Consider the following 25878-nt stretch of genomic DNA (forward strand, 5'->3'; position numbering starts at 1 on the left):
GTTTGACATTACTGCAGCTTCTATATGAACGTACAAGCTTAAATGTCATGATTTAAAGATTTAAAGCAAAGTTGAGACATTGTGCTTTTATTACCAATTCAAAATAATTACTTTGAGGAACTGATCTTTAATTCTCCATGTTTTGTTTGCTATGGACATGTGACTGGACTTTCAAAAATAGATACATATATTTTTTTTATAGCTTTAATTGTCACTTCAAAGAAAAACTCAAAGTAGTTTTGTTATCCACATAAAATTGAGTTGTTTTCTTCCTGTCTTTTTAATTTAATTTATTTTATTTTTTACAAATTGCAACTTCATTCTTTTGGTGTGGTTTACAGAATTTGATTATTCCTGTGATTTTTTTTTTAAGGAAAAGACTGTGTAGTAATGACACATAGTAGCTTCAGAACTGATTTGCCCTGAGGTAAAGTAAAGTGAAGAATTACATAACAACATTACGGGCTACTGGAATAAAATCCAGATTACTAATGAACCATAATCTGCATTGCCATCTGTAATGTCATGGTTGCATAACCTATATGAAACAAACATACATGATACATTTGCCCCTGAATTAAAGGGTGTCTTTATATGACAACTGACATGGATAAGAGCAAGCATATATGTTTATTTGTAGTACATCTGACAGCAAGCTTTTTTTTCATACAGAGAATCTTATAACAGCTGTTCATATGGGGTTTCACATGGGCTATTATTATATATTACCCCTTAACACCTTTTTATAATGGTGTTTGTAATGTTCATACATCAATTATTGCATTTCCCCCCAACATATAGTATAATACAATTGCAATCAATAATACCATTTTATATACTTAATAGCCATTATAAAATTTACCGTGATTATAGTTTTAAAGGTATAGTTGTTAAATGCAGGAATGTATTTAAAATCTAAATTAATTCTATAAGCTTAGTAACACTTCTGCAGAAGAAGCAACATTAAATTTTCATCTTACGATGTTAATTGATAAGGAGTTAGACATCAATGTCACAGCGAGCAGAAAGATTCTTTTCATACAGCTTTGCTTTGCCTGGTTAGTAATGTGACACATTTCTGAAATAATCCTCAGTAAGATTATGGTTTGTTTTGTGCCTTGTTGATTAGCGCCATCTACCGGCAAACACATAGCTACGACTATAGGCAGGAATATCATTGGAAATATGCTAGCAGTTCAGCATATTTAAGATAGTATGGAATAGCGGCCTAAAGCATACGATTTATCGATATTAGGCCTATACAGTTTTACTTATATTTTGAGCTAATTTTGTTAACATTTAGATAATTTAATTTCCAGTCAGTCCTTGATTAAAATTAGTCTGTTATATTGGGTTGGGTTGGACTTAATGGTTAGAAAACAGGTGAGGAAAAAAACAAAAGAGCAAATATCAGACTAGACCGTGCCTATTTTTCAGATTGCTCTCACACTCGGCTCGTACAGTCGTAGAACGTTTTTATTAAGGTTAATATCCAGAAGCTGTCCAGGGTCCTGAAGTCACTTGCTCTGTGCCTGGTATTGGACAGGTGTACGGTTAGGGTTAGCAGCCCACTTCTTTTCAACACTCTAAAAACACAAATGGGGACACTGTAGATATCGTTTATAAGGGATACATTTTTTGTTTGCATTCATTTTATTCTAATCCCCATTCGACATCACTGCTTACAGGTTCGACATAGACTGCAAAAACATTGTCCCACCCAAAATCTTGCCTTCTTAAACACCCACAGACAACCCTGTCTGCACAATGACTGTGTCTGATGCTAGTCTTGGGTGGAGCAGACATCGCTCGATGGCGTTGAGTGGGGCGGAATCCGTGGTGCTGCTCGCGTCTCGAGACTCGTTTCTCCCGGAAGTGGGTGGTTAAGTCACCACTCGGTCACTGCTGGCTAACGAGCGATCGCTGGGATGAAGGAGAGTCGGGGATATTCTTGGGGCTGACAAATATCCGACGACACAGTTGTGAAATTTCATTTTTAACCAGTTAGTTTGCGGTATATCCGCAGAAATCCACCACAAACGCTCACAAAAAAGGCTCGGACACCCCGCCGCCAAGATGATGGAAGAAATAGACAGATTTCAAGTGCCGACTGAGGCAGAGATGCAGCCTTTTGTAAGTTAAACCAGATTGACTCTTTAACAGCCGGTTTAAGCACAAATGTTGTCAGTATGCGGTTTTAATAACAATTTGATGAGCGAATTATAGCTTAATATGAACTAACGACCCGTGGAATATATTTTATTAGTCTCATGTTGTCATAGACCGTTATTTTTTCAAAAAAATTGTAAATATCTTATATTACGAGAGATCGATGATGGACCCTTCTGTGTCTGATGTGAATTTTTGCTTGCAAATGTAAGGATGCTACTATGATGATGCTGCGCACTGAGACTGTTTGTGTCTCCCTGCATCGAAAACAACATCAGCTTCATTTTATTTTATAACTTCAGCTCGAGTTGTTCTTCTATGCCTTCGTACTTCCATCGTAACGCTGTCTGTATCATTTATTTGAAACATTGTTACATTTTACGTGATGTTTTTTTTCAATCTCATAGAGGCCTTCACATCCTTTTGCTTCATCATGCAGAATACGTGCTATGGTACCTGAATAATGTCATACCCCTCCCACCCATCCCAAATTCATCAATAATTCTCGGGAAAATAACCAGCTCTGTTCGAAGAGACATCTGGATGGCCCATATTTAACCAATGGCCCATACAGCAGATGCTCGTGTTCCTCTGGTTAGTTCTAGATCAATGGTTCTCATTTGTTTTTTTTCTTTCAGAACCCAGATTTTACATTGGTCATTAAGTGGAGACCCAACACAAAAGCCAAACTGTTTATATACAGATGTATATAACATGTCCTTAAGATCAGAAGTGGAAAATTATTCACATGAATTGCATTGATTTAATAATATGCAAAAGTATTAATGTGGCATAGAATTAATTGAAAAAATGACAGTGTTGTTTTCAAAATTTCTGTTGAAATTCAATAATTTCATGCTCTCTGTGCTCAACACACAAAACATATTGTGATTGGCACAAACCATGTTTATTCTCGGTGCAAGTAAACCAATATTTAAGGTAGTCTGGGTAATGCAACCCTTCTGCGACCCATTTTTGGGTCATGAACCAGTGGTCTGGTGTATATTATATTATATATTATGTACATACAATATGTTAAGTTTTTGTGATCAATGTACCAAAATGTCTTGTACTGTGCCTATTTTTTCCCAGTTTTAGTAGATTTAGGCTTTTGTAAAATTAAAATCGGTCATAATTCTTTATCCGGTCCTTATTTGAATTTGGCAAATTCGACCTTTTGCTTCTGCAAATGTTGTGTTTCCTTTCACATCAATCCCAGGGTGTGTTTAACTGTTTTAGAATGAGCTGACATAAATCATACAGGAGACATAAAGTGATGCTTTACTCATTCACATTGATGGAAATGGACAGAACAAAGCTCTGAAGAACAGACATCTCATAAAATTGACTTAATCGATAAAACTAGACAGTCCTGAGGACTCCTGACACTTCTGTCTTGTTCACCAGGATCCAGCATCATCGACCACATCAGAGGCAGACTCAGATACCAGGGAGAATGAACCTGCCACCCTGAACTATAAACCTTCTCCTCTCCATATGAAGATAGGTTTGTCCATACTGCCAAATGCCAATGCAATTTTTTGTGCAATTATGTATTATTATATGACATGATGAAATTATAAATGTGTCTTACATTATTTTTTCTCTGTATAGACAAACAGAGAGAGCTGGTTAGGAAAGGTTCGCTGAAAAATGGCAATGCTGGAAGCCCTGTCAATCAACAACCCAAGAAAAATAATGTGATGGCCAGAACAAGGTACAAACTAGAGAAAATAATCACCATTTTAAACATGAACGTCGTCTGTCTTTTAAGTTAATCCCAAAACAGCCTGCTAACTCTGTATTTCTTTCTCAAACCAGGTTAGTGGTTCCCAATAAAGGCTACTCTTCTTTAGACCAGAGCCCAGATGAGAAACCCTTAGTTGCTCTAGACACAGACAGGTAAGCTCTTCACACATCCTCCACTTATTTATTTACGTCCCCATTTGCCACAGGCTTCAAACTCACTGTTTTCACTTGCCTTTGCAGCGATGACGACTTTGACATGTCTAGATATTCCTCATCAGGATACTCATCAGCCGAGGTGAGGTCTCTATGGGAACAGGTACCTATGAACTCTGGTTAATGTATTAAGCCCCATACCACAAACATCATGACTGGATTTCTTTCTCAAAAGTCACTCAAAATCTTTTATGCACTAAATTCCCTTTCATCTCTCCTTGTTTTCCTTTAAAGGTCACCATTGTTATTATTCATGTTGTTATATGTGTCATTGATTCATTAAACCAATAAATGTACCAATCAAGCTATTGAACCAACCCTGTTGTTGTGTTAATCTATCAAATAACTGCTTCCAGGAAAATCAAATGAATTACTATGATTTAATTAGTTATGCAGCACAGCCTGACATGCTGTTTGTTGCTTCCTGCAGCAGATAAACCAGGATCTGAACATCCAGCTACTGAAAGATGGATACAGGCTGGATGAGATCCCTGATGATGAAGACCTGGACCTCATACCGCCCAAATCCGTCAACTCCACCTGCATGTGCTGCCAAGCCACCTCCTCCACTGCTTGTCAAATCCAGTAAACCCATCACCTTCTCTCCTCCTTTTCTCTCTCTTTTCCATCCCTTATTCCCGTTCATAACCTCAGATGAGACATCTAATCAATATTACAGTGGGAAATGTACAGTACAGTAAACATTACGATAAACATGGTGTACAGGAAAATACACAATTACATGTGCTAACACACACATACACACATTTACTCTAACATATGATTATTAACATGACTATTATTGGTTGCTTCCTCCTATGGCAGGATATGCACTGTTTTGCTAATACGCTGGGAGAGTCTGCTCACTTTCACCTCCTAGTCTGCATTGCGTTATACTGTAAAAGAGAAAGTAGAACAAATAAAGCTTTAAAACAGCTTTAATTGTGATTTAAAAACAACAACTTGATGTTACAGAGAGTTTGAAATTGCTTATCCACAGAATTATCTGCTTTCATGTTGCACTCATTGCATTAACGTTGTCGTTAGGGTAAGATTTGATTTCCGTACGGATCTGGTTGGATGTTTATTGTTCGTGCTGCTATTGAGGCTATACTTGGGTTCGTTTTTTTTTTTAACATTTTGCATGTTGGTGCATTCGTACTGCAGCGCTAACCGTAGCCTTGTCTGGCATGCACCAGGGCATCACACTTTGTTTTGTTTACTCTTGGTATGTCACATACGTGTATTTGATTGAATCATGTTTGAAACTACGCTGGATTTGAGATGCGAATGAGTGATGAAAGGAAAGGCAATATTCTTCTTTGAGAATTATCAATTATTTTACCCTGTGTACATTTTCATACGATCACTGCATTTCATGGAAGTGGTTACTTTTTCAGACATTGTGGGCTGTTTAAAAGTACTGTTTTCTGCTGGTCTTTGGAAATAAACTATGAATGTTAATGTTGCTAAAATGATAAAATTCCCTGGTCTATCTTAACATCCATTATTATTATTATTGTTGTTAAAAATTATTCAAGCTGTCAATGATGAACCTGCACTGTTAGTCGACACGTTAAATCTTTTACAGATTTTACCCTTCATTTCAGCTTTGACACATTTTGTGTTGTCTTTACACTCTACATATTGTATTGATCAAGTTGTATCTCGAAATGCAAATTGCTCTCATTTGAACGGCTCATATTCACTTTTTAGTGAATTTTAAAACAGTGTAATGACCTGATGTATTCAATTCAAGCATAATCAAAGGTGAGCATTTGTTGGACAAAAGCTGTGTTTTTATGTTATAAATATGTTAATTATGTGAGAAAGTCCATTTATGTACTAACAATGTTGTTATTGGTTTCAGTGATATCAATAAAAGCAGACCTGAATTACACTTCTCTTTGTTTTAATGAGTTATCCTTTTTACACATAATTTACAGGTAATGAATGATGAATGTTGCAAAAATGATATAATGATGTAAAAATACAGAATATATATATACAAATGATAGTGATGTAAAAATACAGAATATATATGCACAATGATAGTGGCTCGAAGTCTGTAAGATGCAGATAAACATTAGGATTCACACTATGCAACTGAGAAGACATTTGTAAACAACAGCAAAGTATTTCTCTATAGTTTGCCAATTACATTCTGCAATCTAAGTTGAGTACTAAACCTCAAAACAGAAGGAACAGGTTGAGCATTTTTACAATGATTGTGTTTCAAATGAACTGCTTCTTGAATTCAAGCTCACAACCTATTAAACATGGAACATCTGGAAAATAAATTATCACGGATATTCTGTGATGATAAAAAAGCTTAATATTTGTTGATCAGTTATCATAACACAAAATATCAAAATCGATACAACTTGAATAAAGATCTAACAGATTCATTGACTATTTTTCACATTCAAAATTCTGTTTGTGCTCGTCTTTTAAATGGCTGATCATCACGGCAGATGCAAACTAAATCTACATTCAAATAACATTACTTATTTCAAGTATTTCAACAGCTGATTATGAATCAGAATATGAAAACCCCATAAATAAAACTAATAAAAGAATGTTAGTCAGGTTCATTGACTGAAAGTAAATACTATAGGCTACTAATAAAACTAAAGGTAGTGGGAGAAATTATACAATCTCAGTTCTGTATGGTTCAGCTATGCAATATTTGGAGATTAAAGGCACAGATCTTGCCTCGTGTTATAACATAACACGCCTGTAGATGGCGATGGTAAACTATTACTGATTGAAACTCTGTTGGCGGGCCTCACTACCTCACTTATGAAGGCTGATAAAAAACAATGTAAAAGTTTAAAAAACAACCAATTGAAAGTGTTCTGAATGAAGAGTATTTTCAATGCTCTATCTTAAATGTTACATTCTTTTGCATAACTGATTAAAATATGCAAATAATTACTTATCATTGCTTAAAACAAAAGTGTGATTGTGTTGACAACATGACAACTTAGCATGATGTTAAGTTATTTTCACAAGTACCCAGAAGTTTTAATATCATTCACAAACTGTCTTCAACACTAAAGTCAACCGCTGCCCCCCCTAAATATCACCAAGAACAAAAAATATTAACAGCGATTATTTTAAAACATATTCACTTCCTATACTGGACCACTGAAATTTTTTACACTTCAACCTGATAATTGAAACTCGTCTGTATCACATAATATATCTTTACACAGAATCTGTTCATTTCCCTTTGTCACAGTGGGTGTGTAATAAATCACCTGGCTCCTTTCTGTTGGCATCAATCCATCTTTGTGATATAATGTAAATATCTGTAATTTATATAGATTAAATTATACTGTAAATATCCTTACTCATTTGAAATAACCCTTGGGACTTTATTACACTGTTTCTGTCAAAAATGTACAGTTTCTCTCCATTTTATTGTGAAGTCCCATTTTCAGTCTTTGTCTTAGAGTAGGCCTACTCCTGCAAGCATATTTTGTAAGACTCCATTATGATGTTTTGTATGACTCCACTTGATATCTTTTATTGTCAGTTAATATATATCATTATTATATAATAGATAGATATTTCATATCGATAGATAGTTCATGGATGTCATTAATCATTAATAGAGGCTCTAAGACCTGAATTGGGTGTGTCGGGTAAGAGACATCCAAAATGTGGGGGTCATGTAGTTGCTCAGACACCAGCAGACATGTGATCACTGGAGCCAGAGGACGATGTGGATGTTGAAGAGTGTCGTCTTCGTCCGGCGGGACCCTGGAGCATATTTGGGTGAAAGCCGGCGTGTCTGCGGGCATGCTTGGTGAGGTGATCGCTTCGCATGAAGCATTTGTCGCAGAGCGGGCACATGAAACGCTTCTCCCCCGTGTGCGTACGAAAGTGTCGTGTCAGTTCATCTGACCGGGAGAATTTCTTGGTGCAGCCTGACCAGGTACACTGAAAGGGCCTCTCACCTAAGAACACACACACACACACACACACACACACACACACACACACACACACACACACACACACACACACACACACACACACATACACGAGAAACGTAAGGCCCTACTGGTAATACAACTTATCTAGTTAGGCTATAACAAAACCTAATCGACACAGATTTATTGGTGACTTGTTAGATGTGCGTATGTTGTTGTGTCAAACTGGAGAAAACGTTTTAAACGCCCGTTACTTTCGTTGATGAGCTTTAAGAATTAGCTGTTTTTTTTTAAATATTTTAATGTAGTTATCGACGTTTTGCACTGGATGCAAACGCACATATTGGGTGGGGCTGCGCTTGCCTAACACGTGCCGGATGTTTACAACTGTAAAATCAGGAGGTGTGTACATGACGTCATTAAGTTATAGGATAGGCCAATAGATGCCTCACTTGCGGCTGTAAGAGTCTGTCATATTGGAGCGGTCAAAGCCTGTCCGTGGACATTCGAGAGCAAGTTGACTGGGCGTCTGCAACCGTAGTTAAACGCACAATATAGCCTATCTGCAATTGACTTCAGCAGATTATTTTGCTAAACTAACACAATACAACAAGACGAAGCAGTCAACTAACACAACATTATAAAAGTTACCATAGTAAAAGGAAAACCATTAAAAAGTGCAATAGTAAAACCCTGCAATATTGAGTTAATTCAAATAAAAACACAAACCAACACATTTTCACCTCTGAAAGGTTGTCCGATTTCTTCAGGAATTTAAACATCGGCGCCTTCACCGCGCCTTCACAACCAGAAGCTGCGCAATGTTATGGCATCATTGATTCTTACGGCCGTTTCACAAGCATGAGCGGCGCGTGAGGCAGCAGGTCAGCGCAACTACATCGTCACTGAAGCTGCAGACGCGCGCGAGTATTCACACTGGAAGCGTTTGTACAGCGTCACAACAGGCTCCCAGGCTACACATAAGGCTACATATAAGCAAGCATTTCTTTACAAGGACTTTTGGAAATTTTGTTTTTAGAATTTGGTGGTCATAAACACATTTGAAGTTTGTTCAAAGCCTAAACTGAATAATTAAAAACAAGTTTGATGGGTAGGCCTACATTTTCTACAACATGTTATTTTCTTTATGTTAGTCTTCATTTCCTTTTCTGACATACTGCAATTCTTGTTAAAACACACTAGACATGCAATTTCTATGCGTTTTGGGCACTTTTTGTATGAAATCATATTAATTGTGTCCATCAAAAGTGTGCTTTCACTTTAATTGAGCGTGAGCGCAGCAAAAATAGACTCGAAGCCGAAACCCCCGCTTCACTGCTGCTCACGCGACGCTCCTGCTTGACGCTCATGCGCTGCTCCTGCTCGCGGTGTGAACGCACTAATTGATTAACATGCACGCCGAAAAAATATGCGCTGATCACGCGCTGCTGACTCTTGCGGGGTGAAACGGCCGTTACTGTGAGTGACGACATGCTGACCGTTCCAAGATGGCGGGGGCGCCGACGTGTCTGGAGCGGTCGAATGTGTCATCTACGTATAAGGGTTATAGACCTTATGCGCCACAGAAACAAGCATGAAGCCATCTTTAGAATTGTGTTTTTGCACTTCCGTTATTGCGGTAGTTCTGTATATTTCTATGGCATCGCTGTCGAAGAGCTGGTGAAGTGGATTTACTTTGGCTGTTGAAGAGTTAACGAAAGTTATCATGAGCGTTGTAATATTTGGATGTTGTCAGTAGTCCGGGAAGATTTTAAAACTAGCGGTTCATTAATTTATCCGTACGATCTTTCATGTTAAGGAAACAGAAAGACAAAAGGCAACGAGCGCAGCGCTGAAAAGGGGCGGGGCTACACAACAGAAGGTCTATATGGGGTTAGTGAGTGTCGCATTGATGTATGTGTGGACCATCAAGGACCAATGACAACGACTACTAGAATAGAATTCAATAGAACAGAACATATTCGCCATAACAAAACGAATCATTAGATTGCAAATTAGCAAGCCTGAAATTAAAATAGGTTAGGCAGGCTACTTCTAGCATTTTCCCGCCACACGATTACGCAATTTTATGATCACACCGTGACCTGCGTAACAATGTGGACTAAGCAACATGTTTGCTTGCTCTCATTTTGGTTAGAAACATTGTGTACTGTTCCACCCTCATGTGCACCCTTGAGCGCTCCGCCTGCGGTTACACCCACTGTTGCATGAGTGGCAGTTCCTGAAACCGAACTGTTCCTGAGAACACACGAGCGTGGGGCGTAATAACAGACGGCGTTCCAACAAAACGAACAGTCGGTATCGAGTTACTGGCATTAGTTAAGTAATTGTGTACATATAAGCACAAAATTAATTCAACCGTGCTCATTTCATACCGGTGTGTACTCTGAAGTGCGCCTTGAGATGGGACGATTTGCCGTATATTTTACCACAGCCAGCATAGGGACAACAGTGTCTCTTCTCAGCTGATACATGCAGTCTTTCACGGTTCCGTGTCCTTTTCACCCTGCTCGGGTTCTGTCTGCATTTCTCCCGGTTTTCCTTTACGCCGGTTTGATTCTCCGCATCACAGCCCACCATACGCTTGGTGCTGATTCCGCTCGGGTTACACTGATTTAGGTCCAGCAGAATCATTGCGACCATTAACAGAGTCCGACTCTCTTGACTTTCCTCAGGTCCCTCCTCGCCGGCTAGTTTGTCTGTGCGGTCAGAGCTCGATCCGTTTGAGACCGGCTCCAAGGACCTTGCTGCAATTTCAACGTCCGTCATTGTAGTTCCCAAACTGCGCTGCAACTGTAGAAGTCCACAGTGCCTCAAACACTTCCAAACAAAAACTCAGGGCGCAGTGTAGATGCTCATCATATGGGCATCGGGGTACAGACGACTCCAGTGAACGTAGTTTCACGCCTACACGTGTTTTTCCCAATGTGACTGTAATTAAATAATGTTCCCGGCTATGGATAAAGAACAAAGCATGTGTCGCTTCTTGCGTCTACGCGCACACGAAGCATCCAGGTGTATTCTCAATATTATTTCAAGAACACCAGAAAGCGTGGAAACTTTGCGTAGGCTACTCTCTTCTTCCCTAACAAGTGCGTCAACTCTGTGCCGCTGTTTGCTGTTCTGTTCCTATCTGAAAGAAACTACTTCGCGGAATCCCAAGGTGTCATCATAAAGCTCGCAGCTGATTGGGCATAACAAGCCTTAAAGGTCCAAGAGCGACGCTCTGAATGCACTACCAGGAATCACCTAGGCAGCATGAGATTGAAGAGTCGTGGATCCAATAGAGTTCAGAGTATGAGTCGGAGGGCGTGCTAACATAACAGGAACAGTAGTAGCGGTGTGCCTCCTTCAGAATCAGCAGAGAGTGCACTGGTTGATACAGTCGAGGACACTGTTTCTAAAAAAAGTAGTAGACGTTTGCATTAATCAGACTTAGCATTTGTCTATCTGACATTTAGCTACAGTTAAACCCAATGTGAGTCAGTTTCACGTTGTGTCACCACCAGCAGGCACAATTCAGTGAACATAGGCATAAAATCAGCAAATAAACCATAATAAAGGAAGATAGAGATATAAGTGTATGGGCCATTGCACCAAATAAGTGCTTTTCCAATTTTAAAGGGACTTTTTAAAAGTAAATTTCTGTTAAACTTTAAACATTGTAACATATAAAGAATAGTATATTTTACAATATATAGGCCTATAAAATAGTATATTTTATACATTATATTCAATAAATTATATATAGCCTATATCATTTATTAATAGTTTTTAATATATTATAATTTATTAATTAGGCTACACACACACAAACACGCTCTCTCTCTCTCTCTCTCTCTCTCTCTCTCTCTCTCTCTCTCTCTCTCTCTCTCTCTCGCTATTAATTGAAAATAATATCACTATTTCCGCGTGGAATGACCTGTATATCAACTGTATGAACTGTTTATCAGTGGATATGATTGATAGTGTTCAAACGATGAATGTTCAAATAAACTCTGCCTTACTGTTCACAACCACAGCAATAAATATCTATTTCTTCGAATAATTTTATGCCCCCTATCAGCGTTTGACATGAAATGCATTCTTTTCTTTTTTCTTTTCTTTATCTCTCAGCCTTCATGGAAATTGGGTGCACGGAAGAATTGAGCAATTGTTCGATAGCTACATGCGACACTAACACGTTTCAATTTCAACAGTCCCTTTCCTTAAATAAAACGAGCATTTGAGCAGTTGTGCTACACATGATTGGCCTGTAAGTAAAATAACTTTTGAGGCGGGCCCTCGTGAAGGGCCATTGGAGAAGGAGAAATTAGCCAATGAGAGCAAACGTAACACGACTCTTTTCAGAGTATAATCTCCGAACTCGCGGAGGTTCACAGTGAGAGACAGTTCTAGGAACTTATGGGAACAACGCAAACGACCCTATATTTCAAGAGTTTGTCCATAGATAGACATGCACGGCATGAGCTGATTATGGTGACCAAAAAGCATAGCCTAGATTTACAATAGAAGGACAACATGAGGTTATCAACAATCTTAACAACCCTTTTGAATGCAATATTAAGAATAATATCTGTGATCATAAATAGTTAGATTTTCTTATTAGATGGGAAATAGCCGATTTCTAAGCATTTAGAACCATAACATATAATCTTTTTTTATTATAGGTTACTTGGTTATGGGCTCTTGACAGTATGTATTATGAGCTCTATTTAGCTACTTTTCTAGGTAGGCCTAAGTGTCAGTCGTAATAATGAGATTAAATCATTGCAGGTGTTTGTGTTGTTGATTTTGTTTTACTGTTTAAAAGACAACGCATGTATTGGCCTACAACATGTTGACACGTCTAATAAACCATATCGTTTCTAACAACGCTGTCAGTACTACGAGATGGGTCACGTTGATGTTGTTATTTCGCTCTATCCAGCCCCACACACGTGTCTGTTTTTGTGGAACAGAATGTACCCTGAACTAGAAGTGAACTTGAACGCCTCCCTACGATGCAGAAAGGACAGTGCAAGCAACACTTCCGCTCGAATGCAGAGTCATGCTTGTGCTTAAGCAGAACAGCACTCCGAACTCAAGAAGGATCTGTTCTTTGGGATTCCAGGATGTAAACTACCATAGCACCCTTAAGGAGCTTTCTTGAAAACATACAGGCAAACAAATCATTTTGACTTAATAGACTACTATTTTAGACTAAATTAATCAAATAAAAGGCTACAAATAAAAAACTTGGATGAATCTTTTTCAGCATGATAACTTATTTTTGGGGTGCACATTTTTTTTTAAAATTAGAAATTCAATTAAATTTGGTTAATTGTTACTATCATTAACAAGTCAAATTTACATGATAAAATATGTATTATATTTATATTTAAAAATAAAGTTGTTAAAAAAATCCAAAACAATTTCTTTAAAATGTATGGAATTTATCAGAATTTGACATTTCAGGTAGCCTACAGTATGTTTTTTTAAAATAAATTTCAACAATCTTAATGAAATAATAATAATTCAGATGCCATTCTCTTGAAATAATGTAACTTTTCGTAATCCATCACACTGACCTTAATAATTTCCCCTAATAACAAAGCGAACCACAATGATGTTTTGAATTATATATATATTCTTTTATTTGTTAATACATGCCAAACATCTTATTCACATTGAGGAATACAGTGTACACATTTGTATTTGCATCCAAATACTTAGCCTTCTACAGTAGGACAAGAGTCCTCAGATCCCTGCTCTCTGTTCTCTCATATCCCTCATTCAGCTCGTATCATTTGGAAGAACAACATGCATTTTAAAGACACTATAAGTAAACTGAGACCTTTCCGTTCAAACTACAGCATTATTGCAGAAAACATGTGCTTGGACTTGTTAGCAGAGAAGTGCTTACCAATAAGTTTAAAAAGAAGTGGCGGGAGGAGAAACTTCACTAAAAGTGGTATACAATTCACAACCTTTTATGCTACAGTATAGGAAAATATTAAGAAAATACTGTACATAAAGTTATAAGTCATCATGTCATTTTGGCACACTGGGTAGGTTGTCATAGTGTAATGTCTTCTATCAGACACAGAGACGTTCTCTTAAAATCCTATTATATTAAACTAATTTTTTTTTTTTACATCCACAGAAAGATTTACAGATCATATACAGAACATTTACATGTGAAAAAACAAGTGTCATACATATGCTCACTCTTCTATCCCAAACAAGAGAGCGAAACAGAGGATAGTGAGAGAAGCTTGCATTCAGTAACTTAAATGCCCTCTCTGTCTTCTTTTGCTGGAACCAGTCCAACAAGAGGGTTTGTTAAATGACATTACCCTAAATAATAGAGCATGGACATGTTTTAAGGGCCCGTGTATCCATGCATTCCTTTTACCTATTTTAAGGCTCTTTGCAGTATAATCGTGCACCTTGTAGGAGTGTTAGCGCCTTCCTTGTGAAGGAGAGCAGGCCCAAATAAGAAACAATGTTTATAATCATATAAAATGAAGCAAATCTGATAAACATATTGAATGTCATACTGATATTGATTTGAAAATCATTGGTTATTTGAAAACCACAGTGATTAGAATTACTGCTATGCACAACAAAATAATGCCATTTAGTATTTTATGTTTTTGGTTCACATACAAGCTCTAATACCAAATGTATATTTTTACATCTCAGAACACTGTGACTGTAATAATGTTTTAAAATCTCTTAGCAGTATTGCACATCAGTAAGGCAAATAAAATACATCCAATGAGTGATGCATGTGGTGGAAATGGAATAGATGGAATAATTCATTTACTAAAAAGTGACTACACTGAATATAATTTACACCAGAGATACAAATGTAATTTATTTATTGCTTTAAACTGCACTGTTTCATTTGATATAAGTTAAACAGCCATTTAAAACAGTAAATTGTAGAACAGGAAATGTTCTACTTTATTTAAAGTGACTGATTGATTTATCTGAATGAAATTAATTGTTAAAAACGGAGTCTGTCCAGATCTCCTTGTATCATTCTGAATTCCCGCTATGATAAATCAAGTCAATAAAATGATATATACCCATTAAGCATAAAATAGGAATAAAATTGTCAAAGCTATATAACTTGCTGAAAAAGGATCATATTATGTATTAGTCTTCATTATGTCCTTCCAGCATGTTAACATATGAACTCAATCCAGTTGATTAGTGATGAGACTGGTGTGCATAAAGAACTCCTGCTTTAAAGTGCATAACACTTCTTACTGACCGACCGACTCTCTGTGGCATCTTGCATAGCAAGTCAACATATAGTACCTTTTCTGTGTAAAATAACTCACTTATATAAAGACAATCAGACTTTTTGCTTTTAAATCCTTTGTGGAAAGGTTCTCTATGCATTTTAACACTTGCAACAGTCTAAAAGTATGTTTGGAATGGCATACTATCATACTACTATTACCACAGCAGCACGTATGAATGGAAATACTTAGATGACCTGCTACATGTGCCAAATGTGCAGTTATCAATCTGAAAACACAGTGCAGGAATACTGCAACCGAAAAAAATGTGCTTGACCTTTAATTTGCAGTGTATTACACCAAGCCCCAATCCCCCCTCCCCCTACAATCTACATTAAACTAGCAATATGTTATCATATATAAATCATGTTAGTTGACAACAATGTAGCATATTACTGTTTAAAACACTTATCATCATATACTGTTTACTTTTTCCACATACTAAAAGAGTATGCAGTATACAGTACTGTGCACTGAGCAGCATACTAGCATTCCATACCAAACATGCTGTTATCAACTGGTTACTCTTTTTTAAACAGGTTCAAATGGGCACCCTTTTGTGATATATTTGGAATAATACAGACTACAAATGACTAAACATGATCATTTAGTGCTTGTAATCTGTTTGTTTTTTTAAAATTATAATTATGCACAGACGTATGCTGTATTCAGACACCTCATAGAACGTTATTAACCACTGTATGGTTATAAAGCCTTTTGAATGCCGTTGTATACACCCAATAAGGGCCTAAAAGTAAATCAAGGGTCCAAAAAGGTTAATCTTTTCATAATAAAACTAATTATATTCTACATTCAACATCTCATGGAAGATACAGTATGCCTACTATGTTCGACTAATCTGCTGCGTGGGTTTGAAATGACAGAACATCAGTGTTAAAAACCTTGTCACAGTCTTTTGGTTTCAGTCGTTCAGTCGTTTTGGAATGAAACCACCACTCTACCAGGCCTGTAGGACATATTCTCAAGTCTATGGAGAGAGAGAGAGCATGATTCATGCTGTGACAAGGATGACCCATCTAAGCTAAAACAGTGAGTTGCATTGCAAAGTTTTGTTAAGGCCTGTTCACACCAACATGAATGTTCGGTACAAAAGTTCAGTATGATTTGCACATGAGATTTGTCTGTTTGTGAAAAATTGTCTGTTTGTGATTAGTCCCCTTTGCCCTTTGCTTTGTTTGTGATTTGCCCCATTTGTTTTTAACTGTTTGTGATTTGTCTAAGTGAAAAAAAAGCAGACATGCGGATGTCTGATCATTCAAAACTCAAAATACCTCAGATAGTAGGCCTAGGTGTCACATAGAAATGCATATAGTTTACCCCGTTACGCAAAGTACGGCACATCTTTCCGTTTCTGACCCTCGCTTGTCAGAGAGACAAAAAGGAAGTCAAGCAGTATTTACATGTTTTCAAACAGCCATTAATTTTTTTTTCATATGCTATGCTGTTTATCAAACAGCACCCAATATAAAAGTACGGGGACCAGTGAGACGGTTTTAGATTCTTCCTCTACTGTCGTCACTAAGTCATCGTTTTATGTAACAGCAGAGCAGTGGGGAAAAGAAAAAAAAACTACAAAAACTTTAAAACAAAAAAATTGTACTTTAGTAAAACTATTGCTACTTAATAGGGCTGGGTAAAAAAAAAATCGATTTCTCAATATTAATCGATTCTCATTTTTACGAACCAATATCGATTCTTAAATCTCAAGAATCGATTAGTCATCCTGTTTTTATTTGATGAATGAATTGAACATTGTAGAGCGAATCCCATCCAATAAATCGCAATAATCTTTGTGCTTTGTTACTATTGATATGAAATATCTCAAATTTCAAATTACGTCCATTTTATAACGAAATTCAAAAACATAAATACCGTTTTGGCGCTGTGGCGTGAGATCGCTCAAGCAGCACAAGGAGCCCACATGATCTTCTCTTCCGCGTTAATAGGCTACCAGTTACAGCGCGAAATAAACATGAATGAGCATCTAAAAGTGAGTTAAAAGATAGAGAACAACTTATCGAAATCCGTATCATGTCACATGAAATCGCTCAATCAGTGTTTCAACCGTGGAAAGACGTCAGTTAAACAACTTGTAAACAATGTCATGTAACGTCACATTTACCTCAGAAAAAACATATGTGACCATAAACTCGTTAATCAGCTAGAAAAATTAACTCTAGAGAGAAGAATATATTCATTATAATTTTTATCATTATATTTTTATAATTATATTAATTATAATTTTTAATGTTCTTCAATATTTAATGCATGTTTGAATATATCATGACAGCCACCATTAAAATGTTTATAATTCATATTACTTTCTTATTATAAAAATAAATAAAAGTGTAATTTAAGTGTTTGTATAGCTACAAATCAGTTAATTTTTACCTTCCATATTATAGTAGGCTAATGAACTGACTCCATAGTTTACAGCATTAGTTAATAGATTTATTTTCCTTGAGAAAATTTGCCATGTATTGTACCTGATATCCAAAACAATCAATATTGAATCGAAATCGAATCGAGCAAGCCTGTGAATCAAAATAGAATCGAATTGTGAAATTTGTGTCAATACCCAGCCCTACTACTTAAGTAATAATTTACTTGAGTACAAGTAGAAGTACTGAAAAATAATATGACTCAAGTATGAGTAAATAAGTAGTTTGCTTAAAAACTACTTAAGTAATGTTACAAAGTACTTTAGTATTATTTTTCTATTTTTACCCCAAATGGGGAGATGATAGCGATATGGAGTGCTAAAGACTCTCATGTCATATCTGTTTCATTCATACTGGAAAGCCCAGTACTGATTCATACCTCACGCAGAATGTCCACAAGTGAGATTCATAGAAGTATTAAACGTATGACGTTTCAGGAAATGCATTATGGATATAATAGCATACAAATATTGAGTTTTGACTGATAAAACATGAAGACAAACACATGAAAGCGATAATATTTCTGTGTTTGTCAAGCTATCTCTGGTATTTTCATAAGAATGATGTATGTCTTTGCCTTTCCAAAAAGGAAAATTAGCCCATGATTTACTCACCCTCAAGTGAATATGACATTCTTCTTTCAGATGAATACAAACAGAGTTATATTAAAAGATGTCCTTTTAAAAGTCAATATGTGTAGTATGCGTACGGTCGTCTGGCGGAAGCTATTTTAGATTATAAAGTTATAAATATGGGTATTTTTCTTACAAAAGCCCATGGCTTTGCTTCCGAAGGCCTTTATTAACCCACTGGAGCCGTGTGGAGAATTTTTTATCATGAATGGATGCACTTTTTTGGGTTTAATTTTTTTTTCCAGCCATTCACTACCATTATAAAGCTTGGAAGAGCCAGGACATTTTTTAATATAACTCTTTTACTCTCGATTGTATTAATCTGAAAGAAGAATGTCATGTGTACACCGGACTTGAGGGTGAGTAAATCATGGGCTAATTTTAATTTTTGGGTGAACAAACCCTGTAATGCAACGCTAATCAACATATCCTGTATCATAGAATTTAATAAAATAATTTATTCTAACTCTGTGTTAAGAAGCAACATAAAACCAAAGAAGTAATTACAAACACGACTGACATGTAATGTGATTTTGGAGCAAAACATGATATTAAACTCATAAATTGTAGTGTTTGACGGTATGCTAAGCAAACAAACTAGCTTTCCCTATGGTCAAGAGCAATTGTTTTATTACTATTGCAATAGTAACGAACTACACTTTTAGTTTTACATGCATCATCATGCGATCTTATTTCACTGTTGTTGAGATTTTTTCAGTTTTGTACAAAGTTTGCTTCGTACATTTAGTTTAACTGTATTGTTAAAGAGCTTTATGCTTTACCATACAATTGAAATGTGTCCATGTTTTTAAGACACTTAACGTTACATTGTTCTTGCTCCGTCCATGCAGGTCTGCGTCCATGTTATGAGCCAAGTTTTTTATTTACTTCAACTGCTCAGTGCTCTGGTATTATCAATGGGATGACCCATTTAAGGAGTTTCCATAATTAAACATTCAAATCAGACTATGAGCATAGCTTACTTACAGCGATACAGATTCAAAACACGAACGTGACAGTGCTTGAATATCAAAGCGCGGTTTGAACGCCCCGCCCCCCAGCCGAACTGGAAGTTGATTGGTTTTGCACCAGAGTCAGACCTGTCTGTTATTGGCTGAAGCGCTTCAGATCTGTCTGTTATTGTCTGATGCGTAGGGCTCCACCGCAGTAGTTTTAAAAGTGTCTGTGAAATGTCAGCTTGCCCTGTTGCCCCGTCGTCAAAGAACTTTGTACTTTTGGTGAAAAAAAAATGTAGCGAAGTTGAATACTTTATTTTTAATCTACTCAAGTAAAAGTAACACAATTTAATTATACTCAAGAAAGTAGAAAAAAATTGAAAAATCTACTCAAGAACTGTAACGAAAGTATTTGTAATTAGTTACTTTCCACCTCTGCCGCAGAGGCTCTGGCAATGTGACTAAAAGCACAAATCATATTGGTTGGCAAGTTTTCTTCACAATGCACTGAAAAATATATTAGAAGACCTCTCCAAAAATAAAAATCTGCATTAACAGCCATTCATTAGCATGAAAATGTTTGTCGCACCAAACTTTCGTACCAAACAGTCGTCTCGGTGTTAATAGGCCTTCAATATCAAAGTTTCCCCTAATTATGAATATAGCCCCAATAGCACTTTCAGAGCACTTTCTAGTTTGAGGGAATTGGAACTAAGGTTGGCCTAATGGCAGTGGTCAAGTTCTGAATTTATGAGTTCTAAAGAAAATCTGACTTTGCATTGCAGTGTTATAGGAAATTAACAACAATTTGATACCCATTATAAAACATTCCACTGTACAGCTAATTACTCAATCAGACAGTACTAATTAACGGACTGGCCCTTGGATTTTAAATGAGGTAGAGCCACCCTACAGGAACTAGATCTACAATGCCATCACTACTGGTCTGACATCATCACGTGTAATTGTGTCTGCTGTCAAAACTTTGGAACGCTGAGGGTTTGGCCAGTTTCCTCATGGAGAGCGAGTCTGTTTTACCCTCCAGTCTTGCTCCAGCTCTGGCCTTCTGGAAAGGATTCTTCGTGCTCCCACGGCCCTTGTCCATTCTCTCACTTATGGAGAAGCTCTTTCGGGAGTAGATGTTGGAGTGTGACTCCTCCGAGGAGGAGCAGCTGTTTGCTCGTTCTAGTCTAGAGATCGGTGAACAAAACGGGCCCGGTGCGAGGCCCAGGCCCAGGTCTGTGCCCATTCCCCCGCTACTGCTACTTTGACCCCCCTTACCTTTATCTGCAGAGCACTCTGCAAGTTCCTCTGGATCAGACTCGGCGTGACTGAGCTCAGCGTCTCTCTCAGGGTGCGAGACGCCCAGGTCCTGAGGCTTATCGAATGTGAAAGAGCCACCAGGCGAGTCAGACCGCTCTGGGACAGGATAAGGGGTAGAGACGCAACGGATGTCTATGCAATCTGTGATGCTGGTATATTCGGCTGCCTTCACCTGCACGCCCATGCCGCCATAGTAACCACGTGATGTGAACATCAGGCTGTGCGACTTAACCATCGATGGCTCATCCAGAAACAGAGGCCCTGCTGCGGATAGGAAGCGACTGCTCTTGGACCGCTCCAGAACGCCAGCTGATGGCGGCGGCGAGGGGTCCAGGTCCCAGGGGGGCAAGTTATCTGGCAGCAGGTGGGCAGAGCAGAGTGATAGGTCAGCGGCGGCGCTATCCTCATATAGGACCGTACCATCCGACTGTCTTTCGCTGCCCCCTGCCCTTCCACTGCAGTCCCGCCCCCCTGAGAGCACCGCCTCCATGATCTCAGAATGTAGAGATGAGTCTCGAGCAAGAGTTGGAACTGTCCGGACTGGCTCCAAGAAGCTCTCAGTAGGCGGGATGTCCTCTGAGGCAGAAACATAGATGTCTATGCAGGAAGAAGGGCGAAGTTGCTGCTGCACAGATAAAGTATTCAAAGGTGTGGGCTTGGACTCTTTGGGACCTGCTCCTGAGGACACAGACTGTGAGCTGTTGGCCCGATGGAGGCTGAACAGTCTATCTTTAAAGAAGCCTTCCCCCCGATCTGCTCCGCTCCTATCTTTGGAAGAGTGGCTCACGTAGAAGGAGTGACTGCGGACACGTGGGGCCAGAGCGGTTGGAGATGTAGGAGAAATGGACTCCTCGCCACCCTGCTCCAGAGACTCCTGTAGCCTGTAGGAATTGCCTTCTTGGCTGTTGAAACTGCTCTGGCGCAGGATGTAATTTGTATCTGTGCAGTCAGATGATGTCCTGGACCGGGCTTTGTTGACTTCGCCTCGATCCATACCAGCAACCCGCTCCAGTGCCACAGCAATGCGGCCGATCATCTCCTCCATCTGAGCGAGCCGGATGTCCACAGTCTGCAGGGACGCTTTCATGAAATGTTCCCTCTCATTCACCTCCTCCAGACGCATCGCCATGTTCTCTACCCTGAGAGATCAGACATTAGATGTAAGGATCAATATTAGGCCATCTAGTAATGTTGTGTTGGTCACACTTTACATCATTGTCTTTGTTAAATACACTGAAAATACACCACCAATTAAAAGAAATTAAACTTTTGATTACAATAAACATAATTAAAAAGGGGCAGTACATTTTTTTTCACTGATACAAAATACATTTCTATTTCAAATAAATGTTCTAGTCATCAAAAAAAGTATTGTGGTTTCCGAAAATATATTACGCAGCACAACTGTTTCAGGATCATATGACACTGAAGACTGGAGTAATCATGCTGAAAATTTAGATTTGAGGCATGCCATTTGCCATCGCAGAAGAAAAAAAAGATACATGATAAAATATTTTTAAATAGAACAGTTATTTTAAATTGTAATAATATTTCACAATAGTCCTGTTTTTAGAATATTTTGAATAAAGGGGATGTAAAGACGTAGCACCAATCACTATTCCCAAACAGATGAATGAAATAACTTGTTATGGTGAGGATGTGTAGATCCCCCCCAAAAAACTAAAAAAATCAGAAAAAATATCCACACGGCCAAAAAGCTCACAAGATTTTATAATCCAGAGGCCAACATAAAAGTGCAAAAGTGCGCAAAACGTTTTCGGGTTCAACCCTTCATCAGTGCCATGTGTTTCCAAGCATACAACTACAGTCATTTATAAACAAACTATGCACTTTATTGTGGCCTCTGGACAATAAAATCTTATGAGCTTTTTGGCAAATTTTTGTGTAAAGATCTTTTTTTATGATTTTACATTATTTTTAATCAAATGAATTTTACTGAAGAACAAAATCAATTTGTAAAAAATATTTTTGTTGTTATTTGTATTGCATTCAATTAAATTAAAACAACTTTTTAAACTGGGGTTCTAGGACCGAGAAGGGGCCACAAGAGGATGCTAAATGGTCAGCAGAAAATTTGAAGTTGTCAAAGTAAACATGTTAACTTTAAATATTTATTAAATATGTTTATACAAACACTTTACAATAAGGTCTCATTTGTTAATATTAGTTAATGCATTAGCTAACATTGACAGCTAGTAAAAATCTCATTGTTTATTGTTTGTGCATGTTAGTTTGTGCACCTAATTTTAACAAATACAATGTTGTATTTATATTTGATTTTAAAAAAGTATTAGTAAATTCTGCTTTGTAAAAATAGATATTTGTGAAAACGGATTTCCAAATAAATCGTAACTGAATTAATAATGTTTTTCTTCAGGTTTATGCATCTAACATTACTCTAATATTTTGATGTACTGTCCACTTAATACTAAGTAAATATTTCTCAAATTGTTTTTTAAACATTGTCTTTAGCTTCAGTTACAACATAAAAGCCAATAAATGAATTTTGAAAACAACACTGAGCAAAATATTACATGTCATATTATAAAAACAAAGTATGGATGTGTATACATGAAAATATGTATACACATATTTTATGTATACACAGAAATATGTATACACAGAAAAAGCGTCTGCTAAATGACTAAATGTAAATGTAAATATATGCCTATTATATTTCAGGAAGGGGCTGAAATTTCCCTCGCAAGGGGCTCATCATATTTGGGGGTCCTTGCCATAAAATGTCTGAATACCTCTGGTTTAAAATACATTCTACAGTGTTAATATTCTTTTGTGTTGTCTGTGATGTTTTAACCTTTCAGATGTCACACGTATCCTCTCGTCGTTGGAGGAATTGAAGCGGTCATCTTTCTCTCTGAAATACTCCTCCATACACTGCTCTTCAAAGTCATGTACCTTCTTCAGTTCATCTTCAGTAATGAAGAGCTCTGTGGGGGGGAGAGTTTTTTTTTGTCACTCTGACTTTTTCACATTATTAGTGAAGTCCAGGTGTTCTCTGTTTAACAAAATTGTTTAATTTTTTTTTATCAGAGCATCTAGCAACTACACATACTGTACCTTATTATTATGCAGTACAAATACTGTGCACCATTTTTGCATGGCAGTATACAGTATGAAAGTTATTTGAGCACAGAAATGTCTCGCTATTATGAAATAATCATGTTTGGCAAAAGATGTATCAAAGAGAATCTTTAAGTTGGCATGTGTTGGTTTCACTCTCATTAGCTGTATGATCTGAGAAAACAAAAAGACTCCTGCTGTCATTTTGAGGCTTTCAGTATATTGCAACAGCATTTTATTATCACTCACTCAGCCCATAGTCGCGCTCATCTTCATCATGCTTTCTCCAGCGACAGCAGAGGTGTTTGAGGACCATAGTTATGTGGCTAAAGATGATGAGAGGAGGAGGAAGGACAGGACGCTCATGGAAGGTCATGATTAGCTGGTACCTCTGGAACTTCCACACCTGGTTGGAGATGGACTTCACTTCAAAGAATGTGTTACTGTGAGAATGAAAGACAATATTAGCAGCATACAACATTGTTTCACTGGTCTGAGCTTCAGACGGCATGTCAACATTCTATTGGCTGACTATGTGATGATGCGTGCAAACAAATCTGGAAAGCACTGTAAAGAAAATTGCAGGCTCAGATTTCCTGACTTAATATGCATGACTTAATTATGTCATAAGTCAAATGGCTGGTCATGTAAGATATTGTGGTATACATTGGAGGTCATGTGGTATATGGTATTTATTTACTTGGTAAAAGAATGCCATAGCACTGTTATTGTAACTTCCTTAAACAATATGTAATTAACATGATGCAGTGTATAAAAGAAATAGTAAAACAAGGACACAAAAATAAGGATTCAATATGAAGTATAGTCATATTTTAATTCAATATGACTATTATTATATATTTTTTTATCATTATTAAAATATAATTGCAAGGATATATGGATTTTTCCATTGAAAGTTTTGGTAACACTTTATAATAAGGTTCATTAATTAACATTAGTTAACTATATTAGTTAACATGAACTAATAATGAACATCTACAGCATTTATTAATTTTGGTTAATATTAATTTCAACATTTACTAATACATTATTAAAATGTTGTATTCGTTAACATTAGTTCATGCACTTTGAACTTAAATGAACAAACACTGAACGACTGTATAAAGTTTAATAAATACTGTAACAAATGTTTTGTTCATTGTTAGTTCTTGTTAGTTAATACATTAACCATTAACCTTATCGTAAAGTGTTACCAAAGTTTTTTTTTGTTTAGTTTGTCAATTTTTTGAAAAGCACACACAATATAAATATTAATTTAACTTACTTAAAGACAGCAATGAGCAAATTAACCAAAAGGATGTTGGCCACCAGCAGGTAGCAGGCCATGATGGCGGGGACTATCCAAGCTCCGGTTTTGCAGGGTGGGAGAGTCACGATTGCTCCATCCTCTGTGGTGATGTTCTGGCCACATGGAGCTGTTAAAATATACGTACAACTGAGTGTTGCCCAAAAATCAATGAACTGTCTGACCAAAAAAAAGAAAGAAAAGAAAATCTTTGATTTGTCTTTGACAAATAGCAATAAAGGCCACTTTAGAAAACAGAAAATCTCCTACTACCTTTCTGACACATGCTCAAAAACATTAAAATAAAAGAACCAGTCAAAAGTGGGTTGTGGATAAAACTTGAATGGAAAGACTTTATGCACCAAGTTGTGGAATTAAAATATATTAAAAATATATTCCATATGAAAAGTTGCATCCCCAATATATTTAAACATATGCAATGTTTAAAATATATTGATATTAAATGTACAGCAGTCTTTCTGATGGTTGCTTGTAGTTGGTTAGAATGTATTGACAATACATCATACGTTTTTTCCAAATGGGATGGTTCAGTTGCTGTAGCTTTCAAGGAGAAGAAAGTCAGTCAGGTTCATATTAATTTACATATTTATTAGTATGTCATTTACTGGTTTCAATTTTTAAAATCACACTCAGAAGCCCAAAGTGAGAGAACTGAAGTAACAGGTAATATTGAAAACGCAATGTTTCA

The 25878-nt window shown here is 37.0% G+C and overlaps 3 protein-coding genes across 5 annotated transcripts in view; 1 reads left to right on the top strand and 2 right to left on the bottom strand.

The window, feature by feature from the left end:
- The first annotated feature begins 300 nt into the window (after nucleotides 1-300).
- fam219ab (family with sequence similarity 219 member Ab) lies at nucleotides 301-6031 on the top strand. 3 transcript variants are annotated; one of them, XM_077241018.1, is made up of 7 exons: nucleotides 1768-2133; nucleotides 2609-2763; nucleotides 3577-3676; nucleotides 3784-3886; nucleotides 3991-4071; nucleotides 4159-4213; nucleotides 4562-6031. In XM_077241018.1, the coding sequence occupies exons 2-7, from the start codon at nucleotides 2731-2733 to the stop codon at nucleotides 4718-4720; spliced, it is 531 nt and encodes a 176-aa protein (XP_077097133.1). In that variant the 5' UTR covers nucleotides 1768-2133; nucleotides 2609-2730; the 3' UTR covers nucleotides 4721-6031. The 3 variants fall into 3 exon arrangements, with proteins under 3 accessions (XP_077097132.1, XP_077097133.1, XP_077097131.1); XM_077241017.1 differs by lacking the exon at nucleotides 2609-2763 and having other exon boundaries at nucleotides 301-2133; XM_077241016.1 differs by lacking the exon at nucleotides 2609-2763 and having other exon boundaries at nucleotides 1785-2133; nucleotides 4159-4234.
- Nucleotides 6027-11315, bottom strand: klf9 (Kruppel like factor 9). The gene is made up of 2 exons (XM_077241015.1): nucleotides 10469-11315; nucleotides 6027-8096 (listed from the first exon to the last, which is right to left on the bottom strand). Exons 1-2 carry the CDS (start codon nucleotides 10860-10862, stop codon nucleotides 7819-7821), a joined length of 672 nt encoding a protein of 223 aa, XP_077097130.1. The 5' UTR covers nucleotides 10863-11315; the 3' UTR covers nucleotides 6027-7818.
- A 7385-nt stretch (nucleotides 11316-18700) lies between these two features.
- The window catches only part of trpm3 (transient receptor potential cation channel, subfamily M, member 3), a 209223-nt gene continuing 202045 nt past the window's right edge, over nucleotides 18701-25878 (bottom strand). Inside the window, exons 23-26 of the mRNA XM_077241041.1 lie at nucleotides 25149-25299; nucleotides 24113-24306; nucleotides 23598-23730; nucleotides 18701-21900 (exon numbers count right to left, since the gene is read on the bottom strand). Coding sequence (XP_077097156.1) covers nucleotides 20394-21900; nucleotides 23598-23730; nucleotides 24113-24306; nucleotides 25149-25299 — 1985 coding nt within the window. The 3' untranslated portion in view covers nucleotides 18701-20393. The remainder of the gene's footprint in view (nucleotides 21901-23597; nucleotides 23731-24112; nucleotides 24307-25148; nucleotides 25300-25878) is intronic.

The sequence above is a fragment of the Siphateles boraxobius genome, unplaced genomic scaffold (genome assembly GCF_051911475.1).
Source record: "Siphateles boraxobius isolate OS27281-9 unplaced genomic scaffold, OSU_SipBor_1 24, whole genome shotgun sequence".
NCBI lineage: Eukaryota > Metazoa > Chordata > Actinopteri > Cypriniformes > Leuciscidae > Siphateles > Siphateles boraxobius.

What these genes read in the sequence shown, in the direction of transcription:
- klf9 (XM_077241015.1), bottom strand. Translation starts at nt 10,862, where the DNA reads ATGACGGACGTTGAAATTGCAGCAAGGTCCTTGGAGCCGGTCTCAAAC. An exon ending in GCACTTCAGAGTACACACCG is followed by an intron (nt 8,097 to 10,468) that starts GTATGAAATGAG and finishes GTGTGTTCTTAG; the next exon opens with GTGAGAGGCCCTTTCAGTGT.
- fam219ab (XM_077241016.1), top strand. Translation starts at nt 2,077, where the DNA reads ATGATGGAAGAAATAGACAGATTTCAAGTGCCGACTGAGGCAGAGATG. An exon ending in AGGCAGAGATGCAGCCTTTT is followed by an intron (nt 2,134 to 3,576) that starts GTAAGTTAAACC and finishes CTTGTTCACCAG; the next exon opens with GATCCAGCATCATCGACCAC. An exon ending in GTTGCTCTAGACACAGACAG is followed by an intron (nt 4,072 to 4,158) that starts GTAAGCTCTTCA and finishes TTGCCTTTGCAG; the next exon opens with CGATGACGACTTTGACATGT.